We start from the raw sequence: 22311 nt of genomic DNA, 5'->3' as shown, positions 1-22311 counted from the left end.
AGTGATGTGCAGATGCGATGGCAGAAGAACAGAAATCCCTCAGCCTTATGCAGGGTGTCAAAAACGGAAAGCTTTGTAGCCTCCTAATAGGCTATAGTGCAAAATTCTTTAAATAAATGCATTTTGAGGTACACAATGATAATGGGTTTGCTTAGTCAGTAAACAGAATCGTTTTGAGTAGCGTTTCAATCGCTTATTTTGTAACTGAAGGTGAGGAGAGAAAACGCCAGGAAATTACACTTCACACTGGTTGGTAATTTCTCCTATTCGTGTACTGTTGAGTGTATTGCCGTCTTGTCTTTGACGTCGCGTCTTCCACTATAGGCCTAAAAAACAGCCGTTCTAAAAAACGCTGCCTTCAGCATCTTGCACGGCCCACGCGGCCCTCCGGAGCGAGATTGAAACTTTTCCGCGGCCCTCAAGTTTCTGAGCGTGGCCCAGCTTTGGGCCGCGGCCCTATGGTTAAGAATCCCTGGCCTATACCATAACCAAGAATAGCGTCATGAGATCACACTTAAGAGTGGCATGTGCCACATGCCACTAAATCATCTAACCCTCTCTCCAAAATGTTGTGCAACGTCACAGGAAGTAGTCAATCAATGAGAACCTTAACAGGAAGTATGGACAGGCCCAGGCTAATTTGTCAACGGACCATTGCGGCTCTTTGGGCGAAGAGAAAGAGAAACAGCCATTAAGATCTCGTCTCATGATGTTCTCTGTGAAACCATGAGATAGATGATCACAAATTTTTTGTGGAGCGTCACAGGAAATGCAGGCTGGGCTGTCATGGGGCCATTGCAGCTCTTGGGGAGAAGAGAAGGAACAAGGAAATGAAAGACCAGTTCAGATCTTGCCTCATTATCCTCTCTTAGAGACTGAGACACACGTGACAAGGACATATGATAAACAGAGACATGCATGCAAATGGGCAGCTATTGCTAGTGTCAGCAATGAAGGACTTTCCACGGAGAGTGTGGTCAAGCCCCCGAACAGGGGCAAACAGGTCAGTTGTCTAGGGCCCAGGGAAAGGGCCCCCCAGAATTGGGACCTACATTGTATGTGTTGACGGGTGATGCCAGATGATTTTGTCTGGGGACGGACATAGCTGACAGCGGTCCTGAGCACGGTTGTTCTGCAGATGGCGGCCTTGGATATAGTAGCTTCTTTTTCTATTTCTTGAGAATGTGTACAAATATGGTGGGTACAGCATATAATAGGACAGCACAAATATTCTTTCTGCAGAAATTACAAATGGAACAGTCGTCTTCATAGTATGGAATGGCAACTCCATACTTCCAGATGATTTTGTCCGGGAACGTCATAGCTGTCAGCGGTCCTGAGCACGGTTGTTCTGCAGATAGCGGCCTTGGATATAGTAGCTTCTTTTTATACGTCTTGAGAATGTGTACAAATATGGTGGGTACAGCATATATTAGGACAGCACAAATATTCTTTCTGCAGAAATACAAATGGAAAATACAAAGTCGTCTTCATAGCATGGAATGGCAACTCCTCTCCATCCTTTCCACTGACATACCATTGCCAAAATGAAAAAAACCCCACAAAAAACCCATAAACAAACCCCAAACCTGTTTGGTGTGTGCCATTGTGAAATGTAACCTCTTCCCAACACGATCTGACACAAATTGCGTTACTGGCAGTGAAAGGTCTGATTTCCCGTAGGACAACACGGTTCAACTTCCTTGTTGGATTGCAATCAACCTGCCTGTCACCACTTGGCCACACCTCACATCAGCACAGTACTTACTGAGTAATGCTGATTAGAGAGATAGAAAATAAACACGTCATCTGTCATGATCAGTTGTGACACTCAAGACTGAAGGAGGAGCACAGAGAGTAAAAAAAAAACAACCCACACATAAACAGGTGGAAAGTGAATAAAGATGTGGTATGCAAAGGGCTAGGGAGCCTGTGAGGCATTTTATATAAGACATATTGTATACCACATATTGCATTTTGTATACCACATACTGTATAAGACATATTGTATACCACATATTGCATTTTGTATACCACATACTGTATCTACCACAGGAGAAAGGCAAAAGACTGGACAGAGGACTAAACATGGTCACTGCATGGTAGTCTTTCACATAGGTCTTGGCAATCACAATCATCCACCAATGGGTGATTGACCCAGAGGCCTCAAATGACCTCCGGGGGTTGGTCCTGCTCTTACTGGGAGATGGTCTTCAAATCAGAGGGTTGCTGGTTCCAATCCCACCCTTACCACTCCTTACCTACGCACCCATCAATCGCTGAGGTGCCCTTGAGCAAGGCACTTTACTCCACATTGCTCCAGGGACTATAACCAATACCCTGTAAAGTAACTGTAAGCCTCTATGGACAAAAGCATCAGCTAAGTGTAATGTAATGTAATGTAATCCATCTACCAGAATGTCTGGTTTTATTTCTGGTGTAATTCACGCATCACACAACAACATTATCCAAGCTGAAGCAGATACCCAATACCCAAACAAGTCCATGCATCACACAACAACATTATCCAAGCTGAAGCAGATACCCAATACCCAAACAAGTCCATGCATCATGTCCGACCTAAAACTGGAATCTGCTGCACATTATCAGAGTTTACTTTGAGCGTGGGAAATAGCTGCTCTGCTACGCCTGAGTGAGGGTGGAAAAAAGTATTTGCTTGACTCTCACCATGACGATTACACAAGAGTGTCTTTAGTGACTGACCATGAGAGAGAGCGACGTCCTCTCCTCCTCACAGGCCAGACTGATAAGCTAATATAAGGTGTGTGTGTGTGTGTGTGTGTGTGTGTGTGTGTGTGTGTGTGTGTGTGTGTGTGTGTGTGTGTGTGTGTGTGTGTGTGTGTGTGTGTGTGTGTGTGTGTGTGTGTCTGGCCCAGGCAGCCCCAGTCCAGTTGAGCCATTTTGCTCAGGTCTGTATGCACTTATTATCATTATCAGTCAGGCAGGTGGTCATGCTCCCACACACTCGTGCTGAGCACCTTCACTGTTTCCCATGATACACACAATGTTACACAGAGAGCTCACAGAAGTAAGCACACACACTTACCCAGACGCACAGACTGACGCACAAGCAGACACAGATGAGCATGCTTGGAATGTGAACGCAGGCACACGCGCGCACACACAGACACCCAAACACACACACACACACACACACACACACACACACACACACACACACACACACACACACACACACACACACACACACACATTCTTCCTAAGTTGAAAAGCTGGCAGCCCTGGCCTGGTCATCACACAAACATTTCTGAATTCAGACCTCACCTTTGTCTGAGGTGAGGTGCAGTATCACATTTTTGATTTTCTATTCTACCCCGATCCCACGCATGCATTTTCCTGTGTAACGTACAGTGCCTCCTGGGCCTTGGAAATCCCCCTAATTTCCACAGCCTCTGGCCTGTTGCCAACAGATAACATGGCAAAGACAGCTTTATAGTGGTGGAGGAAAATCTGAGGCACTCAAACAGGGCCGGACTAATGCACAGGCTAGTTATGGCTGCAGCCTAAGGGCCCCCAATGGTCAGGGGGCCCCCAATTGTTCAAAAGTAAAAAAAAAAAAAAAATGCAATTTTGAAAAAATGAATCTGTAATGTTGAGTTTTAAATCGTGTTAATAGTTGGCACAGCTGGCAGACGTCATCCTTAATTCCTTGTTATTCCTGTCCATGAAATTAGGCTTCCAGGGGGGCCCACATCTACCTGAAGCCTAGGGGCCCCAGGCCATCTTCATCCAGCCCTGCACTCAAGGTTACAATTTTTTACTTTTTAGTTGGCTACAATACCCACACATGGCCTTCTTCAGGCCATAATGCCGAAACGCGTTGGCATTGTAGCCAAATAAAAAGTAAAAAATTGTAACCTTGATTGCCTCAGATTTTCTCTTCCTGGACCAAGTTTGAGAGCCCTTATGCTTATGAGCACCAAGGAAAAAGGATATTCATTTATTTTTCAAGTTTAAGTTCATTTATTGACAAAATGATGCACCCAGTGTAGTGTATTAGTAGGTGTTGATCACGCTTCCTGATCTTTCTGTGTAGTTGAATGGGCCTTATATTCTGCAGTTGAGACATGATATGGCTTTCTGTGGCTTTGGGATGTCCTTCTGACACCACTTTTGACACTGACTACGGGCATTCTTCTAGAGCTGTGTTATCTGGCAGATCTGAGATAAACTCTAGTGTTTGTTTTTCATGTGTTTTCCAGGATGTATAACTGTCCTGAAGTGTTTAAAAAAAACTCAAACTGGCAATTTGAGGATGGTGGTTTGGCACTGAAAGTAGTGTATCACCCATGTCTGGAAGTGTGTAAATAAATAGGCTATACACGTAAAAGGTGTATCTGCTTGGACTTCTGATGAAGTCGGTTTCCTCCCCTCGGGACTTTCCCAGATAAAGATGTCACATTCCACACAGTTAATAATACGCTGTGCTGTAGTCCAGACGAATACACTCTCGCTGCCCCAAAAAGGCAAAGTGTATTATATGTGAACATTGAAAATGGGGGGAGGGGAGTTCTCCCCAACATGTTTTACGTTGTGTACTGTATGTACGTATGATGGTGATGATAGTCTACTTTTTCTAATAGGAACATGTAGGATAGTCACTAAATAAACAAGGTGTTACAAAGTCAACTAAATTGTGGTGTTTGAGGTAATGGCGTAATGGTAATGCCTTTGTCATTTACATACCACACACCATCGCCACATGTGACTCACTCAACCAGGCCATTGTTCCCTTCCCATCCTGATGCAACACCCTCTGATTAGATCTCGGTGTGTGCCAGTAAGAGATCTATCATGTGATCTGAAATCTGAGAGCATGCTCACGGCTACGCAGCAACAATGCAGGAAACCAGTCTGAATACTGAACACCACCACTGTCATCCAGGAACACCAGCCCTGCATCAGGGCCGGGACTGGTCAATCCGGTGGACGAGCACCTCTTTCCATTTTGTGCATTTTGAGATTGGCATCTGTAAACATGGCATTTACCATCTGATCGAAGACATCTGATCTAGTCCTCCCTACATATACTACACTGAGAGAGCCCAAAAATGCTCTTTGTCAATGTTAAGTTTTTTATATTTTGCTTGGAATTCTAATTTTCCTCCCTCCTTTCCTCCCTTCCTTTCCTTCCATTCTAAACCTCCCTCCCGAAGCCTCATATCAGTAGCGGCCGCTGAGCTATCGGTCTGGATAGCTCAGCGGTATCGTGCTGTGCCCCCCATGTCTGAACTGCAGCATTGACTGATAGGTGCTGGCGGCAAGCGGCAAACTAGCACAGATCACCTCAGTTACACAGGTGCCCCCAAGACATTTAGTGCCCTAGGTGATCACCTTGTCCGCCTATGCCTAGTGCTGGCAAAGGGGGCAAGCGCTATTCAGACATACCTATTCCGACATCCGACATGCTATAGGGTCAGGGTCAGGGTCAGGGTTAGGGTAACTGCATGCAGTCTCCCTAAACTGATAAAACCTGAGCCACGTAGCACAAGCCACAGACATGGCAGATTTCGGTGGGAAATGTGCCGGTATTCAGACAATACACATCAATGTCGGAATAGTGGCATGTCTGAATAGCGCCATGTAACCTGCTGGCACTGCCCTGCATACTGTGTGAGGAGTGAACTTTAACAGCATGTCTGCGAAGATTCACATTCATTGAGGAAAGATGTTATTGCCAGACTATATCATCAGTGAGATATTGTCTGGGGAACAATCTATTCATTTTCTTGTAGGGGAGATTGAATCTACAGTACTGCCTAAAGCTTGATGGAAAGCTGATTTCGCATCTGGTGCCGACAGTGGCGGATCTGTTAACAAACTACAAGCTTCCATTTATCTAATAGCATGGCTTCCCTCCCCCATTTTGTGGTTGGGATCCCAAACTCAGACAAAGAGTTCAGCAAGGGTTTACATGCTGTCCTTTAGATCAGAATGAGAACACAAGGCAGCATTGGGATTCCCAGGCTAGGAAAGACACACTCCTCCTTACTACAGACCTTACATCAATTTAAATGCACGTTTTGCTAAAAACGAAAGGTCGAGAGAAGCGTAATGAAATTTGGCATGCCTAATTTACCACCTGCATTCTGTTCTCCACTCAACTGTCATTCGCCTGAATTCAGCGCGAAAAAATAGGCACGCCAATTTAACCAGTTGCATCTCATCCTCCGCTCTAACGCCATTGGGTGGAATTTCAGAAAATTTGGAACGCCCCTTAATTAACTATCCAGCATTTATTCTCCACTCACCTGTCTCCAGTCAGAAATTTTCTTTCTCTACTGCCCGAGCTCTCAGTGGCGCCCCGTACTCCTGAGCTCGAGAATGTTTGCTGCATAGACGTTTCTTGGCTGTGGCAGTACTTCAGCACCATGGCCAGCGATCTTGCCCAATACGCCACGTAATCTCTCAGCTTCTTGAGTGCAGTGGTCCCTGCGAACCCCGTGAAGCACTTTGATGATCAGTCCACCACGTGGACAGCCACTCTCCTGCGAGAGCGGCACGATCACGAGAAGTCCATTCTCCGGCGAGAACGAAGATGTATGCATACATGCGTAGCCTCTTACTGCAGCAGGGGTCGCCGGCGACCCTATTCACTTGCTGAACATGCTTAACTACATCATAACAACATTGCTGTGACATTACAGAGAGCCATAGTGCTGCGCTAAGGGGTTAATCCAAATTTCAGAGAGTGAACTAATGAAATGGGATTGAGCTGTCAATGGGATCGATGTAGCGCAGCACTATGGCTCTCTGTAATGTCACAGTAATGTTGTTATGATGTAGTTAAGCATGTTCAGCAAGTGAATAGGGTCGCCGGCGACCCCTGCTGCAGTAAGAGGCTACGGCTCTCTGTAGTGTCATAACAATGTTGTTATGATGAAGTATTTTCAGCAAATAGTGAATAGGCCGGCGAGTCCATCTGCATCAGACTGACTCAGTCACAGACGTTTACAGAGTGTAGGCAGGCGAGCATGGACATGTGTTATAAGAGGTGATTAGAATGGTGATTAGAGAGGAATTGAACAACATGTGACCAGTTTCAATTGCCCCAGAGACCAATAGCAACAAGATAGAGATGTTTAACAAGCCAAAAACCTGTAAGCAGTTAAGGTACTGAATATAGAGGAAGCACAAGGCTGGGTTGGATTATAGCGAAAGCAGACAGCCATGCTTCATCAGCTAACCACAGTTAACCACAAGCCACGCTTCAACCAGCCAACTGACCTTGTGGCTTAACTATTCATTGAAGGGGAAAAAAGCTGAAAATACGCACTTAACTTTCACTTCTTACTGCAGATGGCCCGTCGATGGGCCTATTCACTCTTTGCTGAAAACACTCAACTACATAATTCATCAACATTGCTATGACATTGTTGAGAGTTTTAAGTAATCGATTAAGACTTGTTCATGTATTTGGTGAAAATGTTATAACAGAGGCTCTGTGCTAAGTGGTTAATAATCTGCCTTTATCTAGTTTCCCACCTTAAATATTTATGTGTAAGATACTCCCATGTGAAAGCGGGTCACACACACACGCTCTTATCTGCTGTTTGAGGAAGTAGCTCTCCAGCCTCTTCCTGCTGAGTCACAAATGTTGCACATCCCACCATGACACTCACAATCATCTCCTTCTCCACCATGACACTCACAATCATCTCCTTCTCCACCATGACACTCACAATCATCTCCTTCTCCACCATGACACTCACAATCATCTCCTTCTCCACCTTGACCCGGCCTCACAATCATCTTCTTCATCTCCTTCTCCACCTTGACCCTCACAATCATCTTCTTCTCCACCTTGACCCTCATCATTAGCATTACATTAGCATCATCATGCTCATCAAACTTTATTAACCCCTTAGCGCAGAGCCTATGTTATAACCTTACTGTCACCAAAATTGTAATGGCAATGTCTTAATCTGTTACTTAAGGCTCTGTAGTGTCATAACAATGTTGTTATGATGTAGTTAAGTTAAGTATTTTCAGCAAATAGTGAATAGGCCCGCCGGCGACCCCATCTGCACTAAAAGGCTATGAGAAAACTGAGAATGACACCCTTCATCCATCTATTATACAGTAAAATCTATTAAGTTTGAATTGGTAAACAAAAGACAAAAAAAGCAAAATTTACCAAATACATTTTCAATTTTACTTGTGGTGTTTGTATTGTTTTAAACAGCTTACCATCAATCCATGTAGTAGGTAGCCTATATATAGGGTGTGAATGTACGGTATGTGTTGACATTTAATAAATTGGCCAAGGGACTCATAAAATTGCCAGTCACTTCCTCGTTGGAGGTCATGTTGAGATAAGAGAAAGATGATGAAACGTAAAGGGAAGCTTTTGGCCTGCTGAAGCAATTGTCCCTTTTCAAAGATTCATCGTTTTGGGTATGTGTCTGGACATAAAGTGGTGACTTTGTCAAGCATTAGTGATCCTCTTCTACATGCTCAAAATGCTCAAAACAGTTTTTACAAAAAGATGGCTGGTAGGTGAAGGTATCATTATCATCACAAATGGGCTGGGTGCTCTTAGAGGAAGGGGATCAGTCCAATTGAACAAAAAAGGTAAAATCAGGCAACACCAAATAGTAAGAACTGTTTTTCTACCAGTGACAAGCAAGCACTGCAGTAAGCACTACAGATTTTAATTAACAGCAACCGGAGAGATGTTAAAATACATGAATGTTGTTAAAATACATACAGTATTCCCACCAACACAACCCTGACATGTCACAGAACAGCTCCCCCTAAATACAGGTTGTCTCCTCCCACAGGGACATGGAGGGAGACCTTTTGTTGTTTGTTTCTCCTCATGGGTCAGTGGGAGGATTTGTCACAGTAATACCTAAAACATCTGTGATTTCCATGAGGGTGTTGGGTTATTTTTGTTTACCTTCCAGGTCATTTTGTTTATGATCACCCTCTGCAAGTCTTCCTGAATTTATTTCACCCTCCTTTGGTTACAGACATTGAAATGTTTTACTTCAACAGAGAATTAAAAAGTATTTGTTAACTTCTTGGCTATATCATGATTAAAAAGCCAACGTGTTTGACCATGTAAGGTTTTCCTCAGGGCTTAGTCAAAACGCTGAATATACTCAAAAACGACGTTTCGGGAATCAACAATGAACTCAAACAATCAGGTGAGCACTGTTTTTAAAAAGTCCAGTCAAGAATTTATTTGGAATAGCAGCTTCTCTTCAAAGACACTTCATCAATGACACCGACACACACTGCCAGAGCAATGCAATTACATGGTCAAAGCATACAGAGGCCAGGCTCATTTATATATGGGGCAGTGTTTTGTTAAACAAATAGCATTTACACTGTGGTTGAACACCACACACACACACACACACACACACACACACACACACACACACACACACACACACACACACACACACACACACACACACACACACACACACACACACACACACACACACACACACACACACGAAAATGTCAGCAGTCATTGAAAGCAAATATACACAGCAAGTCATTGCATGCGGTGTGTGAGTAGGTGCTATGTGTTGGGGCTGGTGCTGGGAATATATTGCTTGACAGTTTCCACGATGGTGCTGACCTCTGCCATGGCTCCCTTACCTGTGATAGGAACACACACACACACACACACACACACACACACACACACACACACACACACACACACACACACACACACACACACACACACACACACACACACACTTAAGAAACTGGCTGTGCCAAATTCCAAATGGGTCCACCACATTGTCACAATAGATTTTTGTTAAAAAGCAAGAGTCTACTTGACGTTGAGCCTCCTAAAAACACTTTTGTGTGTGACGTTTTGCATACATTTGCATAATTTCAATATGATTGGAATTTAAAAAAACACATCAAACAATATACAAATTCAAGCTGGCATTGCCATTTTTAAACACACACACACACACACACACACACACACACACACACACACACACACACACACACACACACACACACACACACACACACACACACACACACACACACACACACACACACACAGAGTACACAGACCTTCGTCTCCGCACACCAGCTTTTTGGCGATGCAGGGGATCTCCACGTATCCGAACTCTGTGAGCGTGCTGATCTGGCGCGTGGTGATGGGGTGGCTCCACATGGCCGTGTTCATCGCTGGACAGAAGAGCAGGGGCCGTCGCAGGTCCCACGCCCGCACCACACACGTCTGCAACACACACAATACACACATTATATACAGAATATTATTTTAAAGGATAAGTTCAGGCAATTTCAACATGCAGCTGTAATGCTCACACTACCCTGGACTTGTCAGTACCTGAGATTTTTTTTTCTCTTCTTAAGCCTTTTCCGAGATCCTGGTCATTGTAATGGGGGCAGGTGTTTGTTTATATTGTTATATAAAAAAAAATCTTGATTTATTCCCAATAACATCCAAAAGGTCATGCAACATCAGCAGACAACTAGCAAACAGTGATAAGTTTGGGAAAAATGTTTGGAGTAGGCCTATGTTAAGATCAAGTCAAGTCAAGTCAAGTCAAGTCAAGTTTATTGTCAATTTCTTTACATGCACTGGTCATACAAAGAATTTGAAATTGCGTTTCTTGCTCTCCCATGCAGACATAGACTAATCTAGGTAAGGACATAGACAGTATAGACATAGACAGTACTCATACATGGACATAGACAGTATGGACGTAGACATTGCTCATACAGCTCATACAAGATTTTTTAAAATGTAAACAAAACCAACAAACTTTAAAACAGCATTTCGGTCATCCGACCTTCTTCAGGTAGCAACTTTACCTGAAGAAGGTCGGAAGACCCAAACTTTGTATTAAAGTTTGTTGGCGGAATGGACAGTGCACAGGATTTCTTTACACTTGAATTATATTACATCAGTCTACATTATATTACGTGGATGGGCAGAGCAGGGGCTGCCTCAGGTCCCACACTTACACTTCATACAGTACGTACGTCTGCAATACAAATAAACATGATACACTATTACATTAGCCTACAATATATTACATTGCTGAACAGCAGAGCAGGGGACGACACAGGTCCCCTGTGTCAAACTCAGGCCCGGGGGACATATCTGGCAGCTAAAGTCATTTTATTCGGCCCGCGAGATCATTTCAAATGTGTATTATAGTTGGCCCACATACACCATTAATGTATAGCGTAATAAGACTTGAACATGAAATGTGGTGTGTCAGGAATACGAGTGGGCCCAGGCTAATGAAACAGGCTAGCTCACACTCATTTGCAGACACATGTCAACTACCATGTATGATGGGAAAGAGTATGTGTGGAATTTAACTATGAGTATTAAGTGCATGCACACACACACACTTTTAGTAAATGTTGAAATAAATAAATATTGAGTTCGGCCCCTGACTTCGTGGCCCTCCGTCAATTTCAGTTTGACAACCCTGCTGTAGGCAGTAGGCTCTGTGTAATGTGATAGTGGTGTAGTGCCATGCAAGTGAAGTCTTTTACACGACTATTACAGCATTTCCCTGGTGGAACGGCGTGCACTAGGGGGCTACACAGCATAATATTCTATACTGTACTAAGAACAGGGACCAAAGCAGGTCACATACTTACACTACACATGTCTACAATATTTAACAACATTTAACACAGCAGTATTCCACTGTGTATGTATATTTGTTTACACAACAGATGTCTACAATCCAGCAGCATCATGTGACACCTACACACACAGCTTTAGTTTACTTTTCATCGCTTACTTTGCACTCATATGACACATTTGCATTAAGGCAAACACCCAACAGTAAGCTTATATGTTCTGTAAAGTGACAAATTACATGATTACACTGATAATTTTGCTTGTTCAACATGTAAACAGACATGAGATATGACAGAGACTATACAATAAACGCCTTTCAGCACCTGACTCACTTACATAGGATAAACAAAACGCAGAGAAATACACTATCATACAACACATAGTCATAGTCATACACATAGTAATAGTCATACACATGTATAGTCATAGACTCTTATTTTGCTTGCCTAACTAACAATGACAAACAATCAAGCAATAAACTAATACTTGGAGAACTCATTTTAGTATAACATTAGAGGATTGTAGTTTTCTCAATCTTTGTTAAACTTCTAGATACATATTGTACAGCAATATCAACATTGGAGTGAAATAGGAGAAACTAACCAACAGAAGAAAGACCCAAAGATTTAGCGGGGGATCGTCAAAGCCTGATTAAGGTGACCTGGGGGCCCTAGGCTACAGGTTGCTGTGAGGCCCCTTCAGAAGGCAAATTTCATTACAAAATTACACAGCGTCATAATTAGGAGCTATGAAGTAACATGTCTGTGGAGAAGAGTATTGACAGGATTTAAAAGTGTACTCAACACAACAGCTGAATTATTCAATATCGCATCTTGTCACAATCCTGCCATTTTTGACTTTTGGCTTTTGGCTTTTGACCTCTGACAGGTGGGGGCACCTAAGCTGCAGCCATATCTAGCCTGTGCATTAATCCGGTCCTGGGAATCGTAAATAGCTTGAGCTGGGGGTTAATCAAAACATTCTCAAAACATTCCAAAACCTTATGTAAAGACCAGATGTTAGTACAGCTAGTTACGTTATGCAGGGAAGCTCTCTCGGAAGAGATGAGTTTTCACTAGTTTCTTGAAGGTTGAGAGGGATGACCCTGCTCTTGTAGCAACTGGTAGCTTATTCCACCATTGAGGGACAATGATAGAAAACCGTTTACACTGGGATTGCCTTGTGTGAGTAGAGGGCAAGGCTAAACGGTTGGTATTGGAGGAACGCAGCAGTGTCCCTTTAATTTTGTCTCACTGACCTACTCAATGACCCATGCTGGTAAACAAACACTAAGGAAACCTGGAACCTCGCCCCTCTGTGTGGTGGTAGAAAAGCAGGCTGTATAAAAGGATGTATCCCCTGTGTGACTTCAGTTGGTTAACGTGGTTGACATGAGGGGCTCCCTACAACACTCTCTGGCATTGTGAATAGAATGCAGTGCTCACACCGGAGTTGTCTCTTGCAGTTATAAATATTTTTTACTTCACACTCTCCATCATGTGCCACCCTTTGCAGACCACAAACCAGTGACCCAGATACCTCTACAGGCATCAAAATAAGCTTTAGAACACTATCAACTCAACAAAAGTAAAGAGCAACTGGGTGCTCGTTTCCTCAGCAATATTCAAAATAAAGGAGACAGGACAGCACTCCTAGTTGATTGTAGGGGAGGGTATTGGCAAGAGGTTCACGATTCAATGCACATCACAATACACATGCCACGATGCGATACATGTATTATTGCGATATTTACTGCATTCATTTTCTTTTTCACCTTTTCCAAGATCATACAATAAAAATATAAATAAAAAACTATGATAATTTATACGTACAATAGGTTGCAAAAGGCTAATAATAAAGTTTCAAAATAATAATGATGATGATTGAAGTTTGGGAGCACTACAGTATCACATCATATCATGTGGTTGTTTTCTGGGCTAAAGGGTAACAGAAGTTTGAAAGGACACATCACGATACTGCGCCCTTGCATCGCGATACAGTATAGTGACTGCGTATCAAGATGAATCCCTATTCGATTCAATAATGTCACAGCCCTAGTTGCTTGCACTTTACTGATGGTAAATAATGTACCAGAAACAAGGAGTGTTGTTTTGTCTCCTTTCCCTCTACAGACATCATATGTCAGCGACAGACATCACATGTCACGATTTTGTGTGCATCTGCCCAACAGCAAGTCATCACTTTATACACAAAGCATGTGCTGACATTTGTGAAGCTTCTCTTTAACTTCCTAGTATTTGTAGAGGTCACATCTTCTCAGGAAACTTGTTTTCACGCTTTGTAACGTGTGATGTTCTAAAATACATCGTCAGTCAGGGTTGACCTTTTTCTGAAAGTTGACCTGAATGTCTTTTTTTCATAATCTACACTATCGTTAGTGAGAAATACATACTGTAAAGGCTGTATCAAGACAAAAAAACTTCCAAAGACAAGTTTTGCTACTTTTGAAACTGACACGTTAGTTGACATGACAATGTTAATGTTGTCCTGCTGCAAAACTGCCTTATTATCATTGACTTTCAAATGTCGTACCGAGATGTTGGTCTGACCAACAAGATAACGAATAACGTTTCCCAAACGGCCTGGTTGACCCGCCGCCCTCAGGTTTGTTACTGGTCGAGGCCAGAAAAGGCTGTGTCGAAGTTTAAACCGAACATTTTCTTAGTCGCAATAGAACGTCTCCGCTTAAACCATGTCACTGCTTTGAACACACCTCTACCCAGGGCCGTTGGAGCTGCTCAAAGTTGATTGCTTCCCGACAAAGTGGGTGGAGTTTCCGATTTCTGCAGAGCTCATCTTTATATTGCTCCTTGCCTGACTAGAAGCAACGCTAAAGGTGTTGCCTCACTAGGAGGGCGTGGCCTGGCTGGCTGCAAAACTCCCTGGCAAGTAATATCTCTTTCTTTGGAAAGTGACATCAGTGGAAAGTGAGCCATGTGAGAAGCCAGTTCGGTCGGAAACAGTTATGCCCTCAAGCGTTCCCCCTTCTAGGTATGTGTACGTTTGCATACCATTTGCATAGCTTAAAGGAAGGGTTTGAGATCTCTTTGTTCAGTTGGTTAGAATGAGAACATTGAATACAATGAACCAGTAATAATGAACTGGTAGGTGATGCAAAGTCAATGGGGTATATAAGCTCCAGTAAATCCTGACTGTCCAAGCTGGGAACAGATTCACACTAATGCAACCTTTATCCTGCATGACGTCACCTCTGTTGACTTTCAACATACATGTGCAGAAGAGTTCCTTCACACACACACACACACACACACACACACACACACACACACACACACACACACACACACACACACACACACACACAGGACACAACGGCCATTTTCAACAATCATTCGGACACAGATAGATACACGCACACGCACTTACCAGGAGGTTGTCGCAGATGCCACTGGCGATCTTGCCCAAGGTGTTGGCATCCAGAGGGGCGATCAGCATCAGGTGAGCCCAGCGCCGCAGCTCAATGTGCAGCACGGGGTCCGAGCGCTTCTTCCACATCTACAACACACACGCACACACGCATGCACACACGCACACGCACACGCACACACACACATACACGCACACGCACACGCGCATTGAGTTTCTTGATATGTGTTTTGAATGCCCTGTTACCAAACTATAATGCAACCTGTTACCAAACCATAAGGCAACATTGTAAGGTAATGTTGTAGTAATGCAGTACTATCTATGGTAGTTAAGACTTTGCAATGAGCACTATGACAATTACGGTTCGTATTATGAGATCTGAAAGTCGATGAAAATCAGGCTAAGTGGAGGCAGGCCCAAGACTCAAGTGGGTGAGCAGGCATAGTAACTCATTAGATAATCAACACAGCTCCTACACCATGAGGCTTGGGCACCCCGCCTAATGTGAATCACACTGGCATTAGTGTGACTGTAAACAGGTAACTAACCAAGAAGGCTCAATAACATCCAAAGCACATCAGTAGGGCAGGGCAAAGGTCTCTTAGCGAATAGCAACCACTGGAGAAGTAGATCATCACAGATTACACCTCACACAGGGTGAGGTGATATGTTTATTTAGTGATATCATCATACATCCCCTTCCAAAGAATTAGTGTAGTAGTGTTCACTTTTGATATCCACTAATCACTCATTGTGCAGTAATGCAGCCCTAGTTAACAGTTCAGCTTATTACTGCCTTTATTACTATGTAATTCATTCATTCATTCATTCATTCATTCATTCATTCATTCATTCGCTGATTGACTTGTGCATTTTTTTTTAATATGAAAGGCACATTGACATATTTGGTCATTTGAGCCAAAGGGAAGTAAATCAAATAGTGTGTGTGTGTGTGTGTGTGTGTGTGTGTGTGTGTGTGTGTGTGTGTGTGTGTGTGTGTGTGTGTGTGTGTGTGTGTGTGTGTGTGTTGTCTTTGCGCATCTCTGTTTTTGCACTGTACCTCCCACTCATCTTTATCAGTGTAGACTCGAACTGGTATCTCAGCAATGTCGAAGAAATGAGAGGCATGTTCTGTGGTAACCGCCCGCACCTCCACCTGCAAAAATACAACCATTCAATCAGTAAATTGGTCAATGACACCATTTTTTTGTGTTCCTATGACTTTCGTTAGTAGTACAACTTACTTGAATGCATATTGTCAATCAAGTTTAATTTATGTCAATTTCCACAGAATGTTTAATAGTTTAAAAAAAATGTTGATGTGGCATCACAGCAAAACTATGAACCAAATATTTCAACATTGTGCAGACTCTTAATTTCTCACTGACCCAAATAGTAACCATGAAACAGCAACTGGGGCATGGTATACAGTACAGTGGTATGGCGCACAGTTATTCAAGGAAGGCTTGTCAATACTAAGGAAGGCTTGTCTTAACTTTATCCACAGTTCAAATTAACAGTCGTACACTTAGCAAGTTGCGAACTTGCTCAGACATGACTCAAGTAGGGATGCAAATTATAATCGATTAATTCATTAATCATTAGTTGATTGCCTTATCGATCGACTTACGATTAATTGATAAGCGGCGTTTTCCCCCCGAAATCTCAATGTTTCTCGAAAAAGAAAACTGCAAAATCTAAAAATTGAAATTAAATAGTGAGATAAAATACTACATTTAAATGAATTCTATTTCAATTCTTTAATCCAAAGGTGATTTAAATATTCCCACTATTCACACCCCTTTTCACACACACTCTTCACATGCTCATTTAACCTTGGTCTCTTTGTCAGTTGAATTACCGATTAATTGCGATTTATGGTTTTTAATCGAACGCATTGCTCGATTAATCGATTAATCGTTTGCATCCCTAGACTCAAGTGAAAAGAACAGACACACACACACACACACACACACACACACACACACACACACACACACACACACACACACACACACACACACACACACACTGGTTTGTGTAAAATACCAGGAAACAAATTGTTTATTTATTTTCAACAGTAGGTAAACAGAACACCTACTGTGGGTACACAAGGACGGCTCTGAGTAGGATCGGCGTTTAACCCTCACAAAAAATGTCCCAACCTGCTTTCATCTCTCTGTGTCTCTGTCTCTGTCTCTCTCTCTCTCTCTCTCTCTCTCTCTCTCATAAAGTCTTTGAAAGCCATGTGGAGGTACTGCAGAGAAAGGGAAAAAATGGTGATTCCCAATCCCATCACATAGGTGAATTTGCCTATCCTGGCGTCAGTCTTCACCAACGAGCCCGACTGTCTGCTCGCGCCTGGCTGCTCATCTCAACGTTTGCAGTGAGAGAAAGCAACTCCTGCCTCTACACTGTATGGGCCAACACACGTACACAGACGTGTGTGTGTGTGTGCGTGCGTGTGCGTGTGTGTGTGTGTGTGTATCCCAATCATATTAAAATTGTGTAAATGAATGCAAAACGTCACACACACAAAAACGAGATTTAAGGAGGCTCGACGTCAAGTAGACTCTTGCTTTTTCACAATGCTGCTTCAGGGTGGTATCTATTGTGACAATGTGGTGGACCCATTTGGAATTTGGTGAGCCAAAGGGAAGTAAAACAAATAGTGTGTGTGAGTGTGTGAGTGTGTGCGCGTGTGTGCGTGTGCGTGTGCGTGTGTGTGTGTGTGTGTGTGTGTGTGTGTGTGTGTGTGTGTGTTGTGAGGGGTGCCAATAAAGCGATCATAAACCCCAGGAGGCCTCCTCAATGTGTCTGTTGCATCAATCTCGCTGCTCGTATCAGTAAGAGGTCTTGACCAAATAGACCCACACACCTCCACTGAACTGCAAAAACAGGCAGACGGGCTCCTCAAAGCCCCTGACCCGTTCATCCATTCATTTCTACTGCCTGTTGTTCACATTCCAGGAATTTCTACAGTTTGACTCAAGCATACGTACAGGGCCATCATTGATGTCAATACCTTTCCATTATTTTGCCGCCTTGTGTTGCACATTCCATGTGCGCTTGGATGCCTTTCTGAGTGACCTCATCGTCCTGGAATACTAGGCCTACTCATTTCCATGGTACATGGTCATACAACAGACAAAAAGAAATATAAAAAATATTCTGAATAGACCTATAGTTTGCTAAACTATGCATTCATTGTGTTGTCTGAATGGTGTTGACTAAAAGGGGAAACGCCTTAATGATGAGATTATTAAGATTAAGATTGAATAACATTCTGAACATAAAGTTGGTTGACATGACGCCCTGTTTTTACGTAACATTAGTTAAAAACCTACAAAATTGATATTTTTCCTCTTGAAAACAAATGTAAATGAAAGAAGATGTGGTACATCATGTTTCATATTAGTCTTAGATGAGAAGAAACATTTCTGTTCAGATTTATGGAAAGGTTTACATGTCAAATGTCCTGTGGTGTGACTGTAACATTAATACAACCTGGAATATATACAGCTATAAAATAAACCAACAACATTTTGAATCATTTATAAAGCATTTGGCATGATTGCATAAATATTAACCTTATATTAAAAAATATGAATGTGAAAAAACTCAATACAGTAATATTAACTACAAGTTAAATTTCGTAACACAAATTGCGTCCTGCGGGGTGGGATGTAAGTCAGGTTTGTGGACGGGCAGCTGCAAGGCCAACTGCAAGGGATACAGATACAGGCTCCTAACCAGTTATACCTCAGTTATTGGAGAGTGGTGTGGAAGTTTAAGGTGACTATTAACCTCTTAATATAGTTATCTAGTTATCTAGTATAGTTATATAGTTAGCATGAGCTCGGAGGTCAGTCACGAATACAAAAGGATTAAAATGGCCACAATGTAGTGACTTTCCTGTTGCGTGACTTCATGTCCTGTGGTGTGACATGCTTAGGCATTGTGTTATTCAATCCTTACTTATTTTTCATGCATCATGCAAGGATATAAGGATACCAGGAGATTTATTTGTCACAATCACACAATTATTACAAGTAATACAGTGAAACCATGCAGTGAAATCACAGTTGTCTGCCTGTACGATGCATAGGCGTGTGTGGGTGGGGGTGAGGGTGGGTAGTAGTGTGTGTGTGGGGTGGGGGTTAGAGGAACAATAGCAGAAGGGGATATGTTTGTGCAGAATATTAATCATTTTATTGTATCTTACAGAAATGTCACACCAATGATGTCACACCGCAGGACACATTTTCCCAAAAATGGCAAAAATTAGGCGAAATTCCACGGACCACTGACATCCCCATTTTTTTCTATTTTTTTCCAATTTTTCCACCCATTTTTTCAGGAATTGGAATATGTTTCCTCCTTTAAGTGTGTTACGGCCTTAAACGTCAAGGAAGGTTGAAGGTTGACAAAGATAACAATTGAAAATGGCTCGAAAACACATGTTGACACATGGAATGTCATCAGGTTCATGAAGAACGATTACACAAAATTATCTAGGCACACATGAATCTGATAAGTAGAATGACATTGTGTCAAACATTACAACATATTACTTCACAATAGCATAACTGTTCTAAAGAGATAAAACGATACATCTACATCAGCACCATTTGTAATCATTGTGTTTCAGGAAGCAGCTGTCTCAGGATGATTAGACAGTTCCATACACTGTAACTTGTGAATTGGGGTACGATGACAATATTTTCCTATCTGTACTGTTAACTACCACCGCCTTTCAAGTAACCCAAGGTCGCTTTACAAAAGGAGATAGGGCAGGGAAATAGAGGGGAGAAGAGAGGAGGGGGTAAAAGTGAGGCTGGGGGCAGTGTGGTTAAGGACCATATGCCTCAGTGAATAAATGTGATTTTAGGTGCTTTTTGAACGTGGCCATATTTATATACGTTTCACTTAATTAATTTAATTATTATCACAATATTAATAAATTTCCTGTCAAACTGCTATCAGTCTGGCACACTGACAAGCAATAATCTGGTAAAACATGACAAACGTCGCCATCTGGCGGATACATTAATCCCATGCATTTGAATGTCACTTGACGGATGGATTGATGGAGAGTGAGTCCCACATGACAACATTCTACATTGACAGTGGCTGCAGAGTCTCATCTATCAGGACAGCTAGTTTGAGCCAACAGCGTATCATCACCAGCTTGATTTGTTCTCTGTAATGACGTCTATGTATAGAGGTAAGTGGTTCTCTGTTCGCAGCTGTATGCTACAGTGAGTTAATACAGCTAGGGACTGGACTGTCGATGTAAGAGGGAGCTTTTTCTACTCACCCCCGGAATTTGGAGAAGCTGGCACACCAGCAGGGGTAACTTCAAAGCCGCGACACTGCCAGTAACACACACGAGAACATGAAACGTAGAATCACTCGAATCTAACAAGTCGTTCTTCTTCGGGCAATCTACTTCAGCTCCATCAGTCTGCATTCTTTATGTTATGTGCCCAGTTCCTGGTCACCCGTCACCATTAAGCTCGACTAAAACTGGTATATGTTATAGTTGCATAACCCAGGCGCATACAATGCAGATTGGCTGGAATTAAAGGGCATATGAACAACTTTCACTCAACTGTCCAATCTGGCAGTCATGTGCGGCTTGAGTTTTAACTTCCGTAAACATGACTTCTTCTGTCTTGTCAGAGTAGAAGACTAGGCTGCTAAAAACGACCACAGCGCCTCTAGTGCAACAGGGGTCGCCATGCATTAATTTAAGAGAAAACTCATCAGTAATCGATTTGAAACATATCCCTCAGCAAATGGCTGCGAAACATTAATAAACATTAAACACCACGTCGTAAAGGCCACACAATCAACCTGCAAAACAAGGGACAAATGCTTCCAAACAAAAACTCTTGCGCGTGAACGAGCACGTAGACCGTGCCATGACAGGAGAGCGCGCACGTTGTTTCGCCGAATATTCTGGGCAAATGAGAGAAAGGGTACTGGGACAGCCGCTTCCGCATGCCGTCGAGCTATGCCTGCAGGACTTCATTCAAACCTGAGATAAATTGAAAACGTTATTAATTCTTTATTTGTCTGTGATGATGCAGACCCTCACGCCTCATGTGTACTGGGCTCAGCGACATGAAGAAATATTCTTGCGAGTGGAGTTGAGCGATGCTCGGGTATGTACTGATATCGTAGCTAAGGTTGGAAAGGACCTGTCAAATGTATTGCTGAAATGACTGATGGGCAGTTGGACTCTGATCACATTGCATCAGGACAAGCTTGACAACTTCACGTAGTATTTGAACTCGTGGTTATCAATAGCTCTTTGATGGTGTTAGCTGCATAGGTGTTACTTGTCTTAGACTGAACTGTGGTGGTGGTGTGATGTAGCTTTGTGCGAGCTGTGGGGGTGTAAAGGGATCGGAACCCCCCCTTGAACAGAAAAGCTAATAATTAGGATCAGCCATACTAAAAAAATCTGCCAATGTATGACATTCGTAGGTAGGCTGGTTTGTAGTTTGTGTGAAACATCAAAACCTATTTAAATGTTGCAACCAGAGCCCACGCACCACGCACTGGGGTGAATACGAGTAAGTGGCTTTCTCAATGAAGATCTGACTTTCCTCCTGGATCACAGATGCTGTTGGGTCACGTTACACTGGGAAGCTGATGCATTATTTATGTGTTCACTCGTAAACGAAGACTATTGCCTTGATACTATTCCCAGTTTCTTACTGTAGCTGTTGTGCAGGTCAGCCCGTTATGGGATGCATCATGTGTGTACTCTACCCAGTAGCACCACAGCTAATCCCTTTCGGAGTGAAGGGGGGTGTTTGTTTAGAGTTGTTCTAAACTGGGATTGTTCGTTAAGAACTTGTCCCTTAGCTACAACATGCTGCTAAGGGACTGCTAAGCTGCTGTTGTCTGTCTTCATCAACGGAAGGGGACGTTGCATTCTGGAATAAAAAAGTGTCAATCAAAGTATGTCAAGAGACAGTCCTAATCATATTCTTCCCCTTCACACACACACACACACACACGCACACGCACACGCACACGCACACGCACACACACACACACACACACACACACACACACACACACACACACACACACACACACACACACACACACATAAAGCGAGAAGGAAAAAGGAGGGGTGTGTTGCCTTCTCAAAACTGTTTCATTTAATTCAAAACTGGTCATTGCAGGATCTCCTCATCTTGGTTGAAGACAACACGCTCACATTC

At 42.8% G+C, this 22311-nt stretch overlaps 2 protein-coding genes across 2 annotated transcripts in view; one reads left to right on the top strand and one right to left on the bottom strand.

The window, feature by feature from the left end:
• Positions 1-9204: 9204 nt before the first annotated feature.
• On the bottom strand, positions 9205-20718 carry ppcdc (phosphopantothenoylcysteine decarboxylase). The gene is made up of 5 exons (XM_063197380.1): positions 20388-20718; positions 16128-16223; positions 15068-15196; positions 10102-10270; positions 9205-9660 (listed from the first exon to the last, which is right to left on the bottom strand). Exons 1-5 carry the CDS (start codon positions 20538-20540, stop codon positions 9581-9583), a joined length of 627 nt encoding a protein of 208 aa, XP_063053450.1. The 5' UTR covers positions 20541-20718; the 3' UTR covers positions 9205-9580.
• A 344-nt stretch (positions 20719-21062) lies between these two features.
• The window catches only part of hacd3 (3-hydroxyacyl-CoA dehydratase 3), a 15688-nt gene continuing 14439 nt past the window's right edge, over positions 21063-22311 (top strand). Inside the window, exons 1-2 of the mRNA XM_063197379.1 lie at positions 21063-21237; positions 22273-22311. The exon at positions 22273-22311 is cut by the window's right edge and continues 4 nt beyond it. Of these exons, the coding sequence (XP_063053449.1) occupies positions 21154-21237; positions 22273-22311 (123 nt within the window). The 5' untranslated portion in view covers positions 21063-21153. The remainder of the gene's footprint in view (positions 21238-22272) is intronic.

This window comes from Engraulis encrasicolus, chromosome 4, assembly GCF_034702125.1.
Source record: "Engraulis encrasicolus isolate BLACKSEA-1 chromosome 4, IST_EnEncr_1.0, whole genome shotgun sequence".
NCBI lineage: Eukaryota > Metazoa > Chordata > Actinopteri > Clupeiformes > Engraulidae > Engraulis > Engraulis encrasicolus.
The sequence above is the reverse complement of the archived record's forward strand: the minus strand, read 5'-3'. Positions and strand labels throughout refer to the sequence as shown.